This window comes from Chrysochloris asiatica, unplaced genomic scaffold (assembly GCF_000296735.1).
Source record: "Chrysochloris asiatica unplaced genomic scaffold, ChrAsi1.0 scaffold00265, whole genome shotgun sequence".
Taxonomy (NCBI): domain Eukaryota; kingdom Metazoa; phylum Chordata; class Mammalia; order Afrosoricida; family Chrysochloridae; genus Chrysochloris; species Chrysochloris asiatica.
The window spans coordinates 88,209-98,588 of NW_006408783.1; the positions used below are offsets into that span (position 1 = coordinate 88,209).

The following is a 10,380-nucleotide window of genomic DNA, read 5'->3' on the forward strand; positions in this document are numbered from 1 at the left end:
CTGGAAGCATCAGTTCCAGCTACTGTCTTGTGAAGACAATAACTAAAAGGAAATACTTGGCGAAGCCCAGCACCAGGACTGTAAACTGGTTAGCACAAATTCCATCATGGCCACAGGGTTAAATCGGAACAGATGTGAGTTTTTTTTCATTTAGGTAAAGTGGGACAACAATACAAACATTCATGAGTCGACGTCCTGGAATGGGAAACTCGGAAGTGTAGAGAACCCTTTCAGGGGCCTGATGTGGGAGACTATCATTGCCAGAACTGTGGAGAGCAACATACCCAGAGCCACGCAGTTAGCTGCCATCTTTGAGTAGGGCAGGGTTGTTTCTAACTCTGCCCTTCGGATTCCGTTGCTATGCGATGCATATGCCGCCCCTGTTTTCTAAGAGAGAGATTAAATTTCCAGCAGGCTATCATTTTATCGTTCCTGTTAAGTCACAGTTTGCAAATTCTGCTCCGTTCCAGCTTGTTTCATCAGCTATGACTGAGCCAGGGACAACCATTGATGCTCTACTTTCGCAGAGCAGGACTTGTGGGCAGGAAGTTGTCTCTTACACACTGAGTGATGTGAACAGGGCAGTGGTTATTCCAGTCTTCACTTAAGCATTCCCCATTTGCCCATGAGGGCTGAGACCCAGAGAGGCAGTCACTTTGAGTTACACTCATGGTGGTGGGAAGAACACACTGCCCTCAACACTGGAGCTGGGGAGACATGGGAACATGAGGTGAAAGGCTAAGTACCCTTGCTGTTTTACTGCCCTGCCATGGGCCCTGGTTGAGTCAGAGGACCAGCCTCCCTCTCCAGCCAGTCCCTGGAATTGTGGCTTCCCACTGGGCTCAGTCAATGAACAGAGTGATAGGGCAGCTCCCACAGATACTGCTGAAGCCACTAACATCATCTAAGTGAACCCCCAAAACTGGGCATGCAGCCAGATCTAAGATGTAGGAGGTAGAGGTCTAATCCCACCCAGGCTGAGGGGGGTGGGGGCAGAGACCTCAACAGAAAGCACTTCACAATAATTGCTACCAGGATATCAGGACTGATTGTGATTTTTGCAAATGTAAGGGTAGACATTTTGTAACAAAAGGAGGGGAGTGGCTGATCTTGCAGTCCAGGAGCTGAGGTCCCTGGGACCATTAAGGGAGAAGAGTGGAGTGCCTGACCCTACCCAGAGAAGCGGGCGATGCCAGAGATGGAGGCAGAGATGATGACATGGAGCAGCTGGGGACTCTGGAGTCAAGGAGGGAGAGGGGCTGTGTGCTGGCGGCTGGGGGACTGGCGTGCAGGGTGTGCCCTTTGGTTGTTTGAATGGTTATATATTCCTGAGTGTACATCCAAAAAATCCCAGAGGGAATGGAAGCAAATGCTGTTGAATGATGATTCATGGAGGGGATTGTAATCATTGCAATGAAACAAAATACAATAGGCTGAATGTAAAGCTGATGTTCTCTCATGTAAATGATCACTCAATTCACAATAAAAACTTCAAAAAAAAACAAAGCACTTCACTAATATTTATCTGTGAAGGTTTATTTCTCTATCTTCTGCTCCTCAGGCACAGACTATAAGCAACAGCATGGCCCTATGTCACCAATAGGGAAACCGTTCAGCCTGCCCAACCCCTTTATCAACTGCCAGTGAGGTACAGCGTCCCTGCAAGTGCCCATCTGTCCATCACACTGTGTGTGGGTTAACTATGGGTTAGTGCGCCAGACTGCAAGGTCAGTTTGAACGCAAGATCGGCTGTTCAAACTGACCAGCTGTTCCTCGGAAACCCTATACAAGGTCACTATGGGTTGGAACTGACTGGACTGCACTTAACAACAGTGAGATACAGTGTCCCCTACAAGTGTCTATCTGTCCATGACCCTAACAAGATGATCCCCATTGCTATGGATGAAAGTGCCCAGAGAAAGGCACTGCCTTAAACTTCTCAATGAGAAGTTGGTAAATATTAGTCCAAGCCCTCCATGGAAATTCCATCCAAAACACGAATCGAAAGTCCCCAAAGCACTGTGTTTATACAATCGATCTGTTAACTTACACATATCTGTTCTGTTGCTTATTGCTACATGACATTTATTAATTAATAACAAGGGTAATCAATCATGGTATTACAGCCTAACATAAATTCAGATGATTGTGTTTTTCTTAAGCCACTTCTCAAAAAGCACAAAAGGTACATAAAATAAAAACATATTGTGGAGAACTACATCCTAGTCATTTCCATAGTCTCACATTCGATAAGCAGAATATAAACCCAAGGCAATGAAAAATTGGTATTCATTTCAAACTCCAATCTCTGTTTTCAATTAAAAAGGAAACGCTTCTTGGTTTCTAAACTAAGTTTGTGCGGACTCTTTCCAAGGCAGTGGTCTTGCTTGGCTCTGATCCTGGCCTCCACAACCTGTTAGCCACAATGCAGCTATCCACCTTGGGAAGTCTGGGGCACCGCCAAGTTCCTGCTCCACACACACAGATGTCCTCTACCAGGGAGAAACAACTCCTCTCCCGTGCACAGCAGATGAATGAGGAGAAGACTATTGACAAATTCACGCCTGCCATCTGAGGCCTCCCACTCCAGCATGGGGTCCCATGTGGCACCCTGGCAGGTTCATGGCCTGCTCTTCGGGTTGGTCACCCGGCCCAGGACATGGACAGTGGCTGCATGTTGCTCATAGACTACAAACAGGAATGGCCTGTTGAGGGTCACCTCCAAGGCTTTGGGCATGTCAGGCTGCTGGACTGACTCGGGGGGCTGCTTGCCCTCATCAGCTTTGAGTTCAAAGAGGACGCTGTTCAGCACCTGCAAAAGAGCGACTTTAGGCGGGATGGTAATAGAAAGTACAATGGGCAAGGGACCTCAGAGGTGAGCAGCACTAGCCTGGGGGCTGGGGGGTTGTGGCAGTTCCTTTCAAAGCGTCCCTCCAGCCACCCGCCTCCACTTGCCCACTGTCCCTGGCAGACCCAACTGCTGCCCAAAGGGACACATGGGACTCTGTCCATCCTTCGGAGCCCCTGTGAGGTCTGAGAGCAAGCCCATGAGTGCTCCCGCTCCTCCCCCAGGGCCAGCATGGTGCCCAGAACACCCCAGAAGCTTGGCTGGTGGCTGTGGAGACGCCCTAGCATATGTGGTACCTACACCTAGTGTTTTCATAAAGTGGGAGCTGTGCAGGAGGATTGGGGCTGGGGCGAAGTGAGTGAGGCACTGAGGGCACAAGGAAGCATGCCGTCCCTCTCAGGGCCCAGAATGCCTTGCTTTCCACATCCTGGTCCCAGGCTGGCCCTAAGATCTGGGGAGGGTCTGACTGAGGGAACAGCCACATGGGAGGAGAGAGTTGTCTGGGGGTATTGGATGCTCTCCACCTGTCCCTGGAGAACCCATCCTCTCCTGCCCTGAAGCATACCCACATAACCCTACATGCCTCTCCTTCCCCCACCCCCAATCTTCCTGTGTGCTCACTCTATCCTACGCATCCTCGTGGTGGCCCCCCACGCTACCTTTCCAACTCGGAGATGGGTGTCGCTAATTTTGCCCAAGTGCGCTTCCGGGCCCAGCAGGGTGGGCAGTTTGGCCTGAGTGAGCAGCTCTTGCAGGTCATAGGCGTCCTCCAGCACCAGCTGCGGCATAGTCAGGTGTACAGTCCTGGGGAGAGGATCTGCTTCAGGAAAGTTCCACAGAGACTCCCACACAAAGGTTCCAGGCACCAGAGACTGGGCTGGCTCAGAACAAGGGTACCAGGGAACTTGGAAATGAGTCTCTGAAGACATTTTGCCCACCATGCCTAGCTAGGTTGCCCTAATCCTTGAGAATCCTTTTTCTGCAACAAACACAATAAAACCCTTTCAGGTCCCTTGCTACACATGACCAGGACATACAAAATTTAACAGGGCTAACCTCTGGGAGATAGACTGTTCTTTGTTTTCTTCTGTTTTTAGGTGAGCTGCGTTGAAGCTGTATTGCTTGGGTAATTAAAATATAAGTGTTCTCTGAAACAACACATAATCACCTGTTAGCCAGCTTTCAAAGAGCTCTGGTAGTATAGTGGTTACAATTTGGGGTGCTAAGCTCACGGTCAGCAGTTCAAAACTACCAGCTGTTCTAAGGGAGAAAGATGCAGCCCGTAAACAGTTGCAGCCTCAGAAACCCTGTATAGGGTCACTATGAGTTGGAACCGACTCCACGGCACACCACCACCACCAGCAGCAGCCCCCTTTCAGTAGCTCTCTGTCCTTCCTGAAGAAATGCTTAAGGAAGGATGAGAAATGGGAAGACTCTGTGATGTTGGTCGCAGTGCTGGGCACATGCCATCTGCCAGAGCACATAGCTTCCATATAGAAAAGTCTACCTCTTCTTCATTTAGTAGCTCTGAGAATCTATGAATGCTTCCAGTGACACCCAAAAACTTAAGAAAGTTGCCTCCTGAAGGCCATATGTGGAACCCCCCCGCCCCATGGTATGTCACAGTGCTTATCTCAGAAACAGACTCCTTGACTTCAGCAGCCTGGCCGGAGAGGCAGGACAAGGCTGTGCTTTTGTTTTAACAAATGGAAACCTCCCTGTGTAGCAAATAAGGGCTATCCAGGGAATGGGCGTTCTGTGAGTCAAAGGAAACATCCTGAGAAATCTCCCAGCCCCTTGGTCTCTTTAAGAACTCAGATCCTACTGGAAAGCCCATTACTAACAAATGTTTGAAATGCTGAAGATTGTGCATGCGTGGGGAGGGATGGGCGGTAATATATGTCCCCATACAGGTGAGTACACATAATCATAGAAAAATGAAACTTTCTTTTCCCCTTCACTTTACCTGAAGCTAGAAAGAGAAATGGAGATATCAATAGAGATGGGTGGGTTGGTGGATGGATGGATGGATCTGTGGATGGATGGATGGATACGTGGATGTGGATGGATGGATGGATGGATGCATGGATGCATGGATGCATGGATGGATGGATGGATACGTGGATGGGGATAGATGGATGGGTGGATAGATGAATTGATGGGTAAGTAGATGGGTGGGTGGATGGATGGATGGGTAAGTGGATGGATAGATAAACTGATGGGTAAGTGGATGGATGGATGGATGGATGGATGGATGGATGGATGGATGGACGAATGGATGGATGGATACGTGGGTGGCTGGGTGGGTGAATACATAGTCTGCCCCAGAAACACTGTGGCAGTGTGTCAGCACTTGAGGTCACCTGGGTAGCCAATCGCCCACCCTGGCCTCCCTGCTCCACGCCTATGCAGAAAGTGTAACATGGCCCTTCCCCTTCAATGGGGGTGACCTGAGACTCAGAATGTGTTTCTAGGCAGCCGTACCGAGGAGCCAGATTCTTCTTGCGGGTTAGGAAGTCGACCTGGAGAGTATAGGCCTCCACCTTGCTCAGGTCTGAGGCATGCTGGGGCTGGATCAGCAGCAGGCAGACATTGTCATTGAAGGGTACGCGAGTCACCGAGAAGTTGTTGCTGGTGTCGGTCCAGTGCTGGAAGGTGCCAGTTCCTGAGAGCATGGGCACGGACACTGTGGTGTTGTCCACCCAGAACTCCTGGGGCTCCGCCAGCAGGGAGAATCCCTTTATTATCCCTGCAAACCCAGACAGGACAGGAAAAGGTGGAATTGGGGGTGAATGGGTAGTGGCGAGGCTCAGGAGGAGAGTTGCTCTGCCAAGTCCCCAGAGAGGGTTGCTCTGCCAAGTCTCCGAGTCCCCCGAGAGAAAAATGAGTGCTTCTAAGGAAAGCAAACTTTTCACAGGCAGCCTGAAAAGCCCTGATACCAGCCCACAGTTTTCCTGGCGTCTCCCTCTCTTCCCCAGCATAGTCCAAAACCATACCACGTGTTCCTCAGTACAACACACCGCCCTGGGTGCTCTTCCAGTCTTCCTCCTCCAAAGCACAGCCATTTGGTATTCAATTAAACAGCAATATTAACTGCCACTTGTTGAATGCCAGACCCTGAACTTGAGGTTTAACATCTACCTACATTTACCTTCTTCTCAAGGACACCATGACTCAAAGCGCTGAAGGAACTTACCCACGTAGACACTGGCCAGTTAAGGCCAGGCCATGCCTATCCAGCCGGCCAGTTTCCCTCCCTACAGTGCAGTGCATACCCCCGGGCACACGGCCTGGAATAAGGACCCCAGGTCTCAGCATCCTTGCTGATAGGGGCAGATGTGGGATTTGAGCAGAGGCAAGATGTGCAACTTAAACTCAGAGAGTGGTGGGGACATTCAGGAAGCTAGGATGGCAGAATGAGGAGACCACAGGAGGGTTAGCCTTGGCTTGGGCTGTCACCGGAGAAATAAATCCTGTTTGCTGCCACTGCGCTTAAGGTCTAATTACAGCAGCCCACGCCTGGTCCCAATCACTCCCTCCCCTGAAGGCCATCTGTGAGCCCCCTGATATGTCATGGTGTGCGTGCTCCCCCCCCCCGCCCCACTTAGAAAGGGCCTTTCTGGAGTGTTCCTAAGAATATGAGGAGAAACTAGGTAGACCAGTACCAAGAGCCCTTCTGTCTTTCTTGTATTGATTCCAACCCAAAAATAAATAAATAAAACCCCACTGCAATAAGCAGACCTCTCGGGTCTCACCCATACCCAAGGGGAATGGGTCTCTTCCTGTTACTCAGTTGACTCCAAAAACCCTACCGGTGTAGAAAATCATGCTGTCCCCCAGTCCTATCTCTCAGCTTCTCACTTCTTTCTGACCCCCACAAGGATGCCCAGCCTGTCAATGTCTCTCAAGCACACTCCTCCCTGACCCCTGCCTGTGGACTCGCCCACCTCTAGAGTGCACGTCCCCGGCAGTTTGCCTAGACTGTTGCACAACCTGCAGACTGCCCTCCTTGCCTCTGACCCACACAGCATAGATTGCCACAGTGGCCGCGGAGCACCCTGTTTCAACCGTCTACCCACTCATGAGGTCCAACTCAGGAGTCTCTCAGGGTCTCAGGAGCCCTCAAAGTCTCGTCCCAATCCTGTTGTTGTTAAGCGTCGTCAAGTCACTTCTGACTCATAGCGATGCTGTATAGGGGTTCTGAAGAGTGGCTGGTCAGTTTGAACCACTGACTTTGTAGTTGGCAATCCAGTGCTTATCCTATAACACCACACCAGGAATCCTTCTCCCCCTTTCTGTCTCCTTTGTAAGCTCTGGTCAACAAACCACTCACTGGTTTCTGTTCTTACCTTAAGAGCAGTGCTTTCTCTCACATCTTTGCTGCCTGGAATGCCCTTCCACCTAGCCATAATCCTACCCCAGGGCACCCCACTAAAGCCTTCCGTACACCCCAGAGTGTTCCCCTTCCCTGGTGGCTCTTAGCAGTTCTTAGCAGTGACATCTTTCTAGAGTACTTGCAGCCTAACACCAGGATATTTGCATGTTTTCTCTCCCTTTGCTCTTTGGCAGGTGGCATGGGGGTGGGGCCTGGAGGCTATTCACACTGGAGCAAACTCTCCACAATTATATGCCAAATGAATGAGTAATAAGCACACTTTGTAGCACAGATTTTTTTTCATAATGTCCCATCCCAGGACGATAGTGATTTCAATATGCAAATGAGTTCTTTCTACAGGGGCCCCTGAGCCTCAATCTCCATCTTCCTAAAGGGCCCGAGCCCAGATGCGCCCGTGTGATCTTCCACAAGTGACTTTACATGTCTGAATCTCCATGGTCTCATCCACGAGTAAAGGTAACAATACTCTTCACCACATCATGTGAAATAATTGAAGTCTGTGCCCAGTAGCTGTGCATTTCCCTGGGTGACACTAGTGGTCAAGTGCTTAGCTGCTAACCCAAAAGTGGGTGGTTCAAGTCCACTCAGAGTTGCCTCAGAAGAAATGCCTGGCAATCTACGTCTGAAAAACATGGCCACTGAAAACCCCATGGAGCATGCTTGTATAACTGACATGCACCATGAGGCGTGATCAACTCCACAGAAACTAGTTTGGTTTACAGGTTAGCAGCACATGATAAGGCAGCAGGAGGAGAGGTAGGTGTTCAGTCACTGCTTATCCAAGGACTCCCATGGGCAGCCCCTCCTCCCATCCACCCATCCCATCTCTGAGCTCAGGCCTTGCTTCACTCAGAAGTAGCAGTAACGCTGACTCCCTGAAGACAAGAGAATTGCCCCTCTTTGGGTCCGCCAACTCAGGGCTCAAGCAGACCTGAGGTTCGAACTTACCTTGGAGGTGGATGAAGGTGCTGAAAAGCAGGGTGCTGTCTGGATTGGCCCCTGCCAGAGGTAGGCTCAGTTTCCACCCAGTCACAGCCTGGATGAACCTCTTGATCTTCTCAGCGGCGAGATCCGGGTTTGTGGACAAGTCTAGGGAGCGGGGAAGGGTCACAGGGGCAAAGGGCGCCAAGCCCTGCACGAATGGCTGCTTCAGTCGCAGGCCGGGGGCTGTGAAGAGGCCCACAACCGTGGACAGAAGCAGCTGGGTGTCCCTGGGCCCCCCTCCCTGGGCAACAAGAAAGCCCTGGATAGTCTGCAGGGCAGAAAGGACCTTCTGGCCGTCAAGTCGGGAGGTGCAGTTCTGAGTTACTACGGGAACACCTAGGAATGTCTGTAATTTGCTGGCTGTGGGGTCCAAGGCCCCCAGGTAGAAAGAGGCCAGGGTGCCAAAGAGAGCCACTGGGGAGAATATATGGGTCGTGTGTTTGCTCAGCAGTGTGTACACGTGGAGGCCTTTCAAGTTGATGAGCGTTCCAACTCTCAGGGCCCTCAACCTGTCATCCTCCTCTAGTTTCTCAACTGCAGAAGCCAGCTGGGCCCTCAGGGCCTCCTCATCCAGAGGGGCCATCTTGGCCTGAATCGGAACAGGAGTAAAGGTCGGGTCTGGTCGTTCCTCCTCCTGGGCTTTCCCTAGCTCCTCACAGCTGCTCTCATTGTAGGTGATGAGGTAGAAAGGGTGGATGTACACACGGTCACTGGTGGCCAGATGAGCCCAGACCAAGAGGCAGAGGATGGTGGTCCTCAGGTTCACGCTGACAGGGGCCATCTCTGATGCTGCTCACTTTGTACCCTGAAACATCATTTTGTGAAGGGTGAGAAGTGATACTGATGATTAAGTACCCACTAGCCAAAGGTTCAGTTGTCCCAGTTGCCCTGCAAAACCATGTAGCCCAGGAAAAGTTCATCCAGACATAATGAAGACGAGAGGTGGATTTAAGCTCCCTGAAACGTATCTATGTGATCTGGGGGCAATCCCCACATCTCTGGTTCTCCTCCAGAGAGCGCCAAGTTTACCAGCCAGAGGTCTTTGTGGAGGTCTCCTAGCCCCAGAAAAGGCGGGAAAGAACTCAGTCCAAGTCCTGTGACAGCTTGTAAGACAGCTAGAAGACAACAAACACCAGAAAGACCCAGCAGTACATGGTCAACCAGAAATCTACACTTCACTCTCCAGCCACCATGTGGAGTTGGTTCCAACTCAGCAACCAACACCAGGTGTCAGAGTAAAACTGCTTCATAGGGTTTTCAAGGTTGTGACCTTTCAGAAGCAGACTGCCAACACCTCCTTCTGAGATGCCTCTGGGTGGGTTCGAACCACCAACCTTTCAGTTGTGCTTAGCCATTTGTGCCACCCTGAGACTCCATATATGTGTAATATGTAACAGTTTACAAAAACCATTTCTCATATATTAACATGGAGCTGTGGTGTTGCAGAACAAGCACTAGACTGTTAACCACAAGATCAATGGCTCAAACCCAGCAGCCACTCCTAAAAAACTCTATGTTGTTGTTGTGAAGTGTCATCGAGTCAGTTCCAACTCATAGAGAACCCTGTATAGGGTTTCCAAGGAGCGGCTGGTGAGTTTGAACCACTGACCTTGCGGTCCAGCGCATTAACGCACAGTGCCACAAAAATGGTACACAGGCTCACTAAGAGTTGAACTGACACCAAAAACAGCTAAAGAGAGTGTTAGGGTTATCAGGTAAGGAAGGGACTGTGTTGCCTCTTTACAAGCACAGGAAGGGAAAGTCTGAGACACACAGAGTGGTCTCAAGGTCAGACAGTAGACAGGCAACAGAAATGTCACTCAAGACTACTCTTTCTTTGTCTGATAGTTGTCATCAACGCTGGTGCCACTGGCCCCACCTGGGGAGCTTTAGAAAATGCCTGGGTCGCACCCCCAGAGACACTAATCTAAAGAGTCTGTGGAATGACCTAGCAATTTTGTTTTCTTTTCATCTCCCTCTCTAGGGCCCTAATGTGCAGCCAAGATGAAGGACTAACAGGCTCACACCGAAGCCCAGACATTTCCTCCTTGGCCACAACCCAAACCAGTTCTCAAAAGAGTTGCACATTAGCATCCCTACCCAGCTCCACTCACAGAACTGCTGACTTAATCATTCTAAAGGGGCTACAAGG

General features: G+C 50.4%; 1 protein-coding gene across 1 annotated transcript; it reads right to left on the reverse strand.

The window, feature by feature from the left end:
• Window positions 1–2,620: 2,620 nt before the first annotated feature.
• On the reverse strand, window positions 2,621–9,009 carry AGT (angiotensinogen (serpin peptidase inhibitor, clade A, member 8)). The gene is made up of 4 exons (XM_006874171.1): window positions 8,193–9,009; window positions 5,333–5,597; window positions 3,508–3,652; window positions 2,621–2,812 (listed from the first exon to the last, which is right to left on the reverse strand). Exons 1-4 carry the CDS (start codon window positions 9,007–9,009, stop codon window positions 2,621–2,623), a joined length of 1,419 nt encoding a protein of 472 aa, XP_006874233.1.
• Window positions 9,010–10,380: the final 1,371 nt, after the last annotated feature.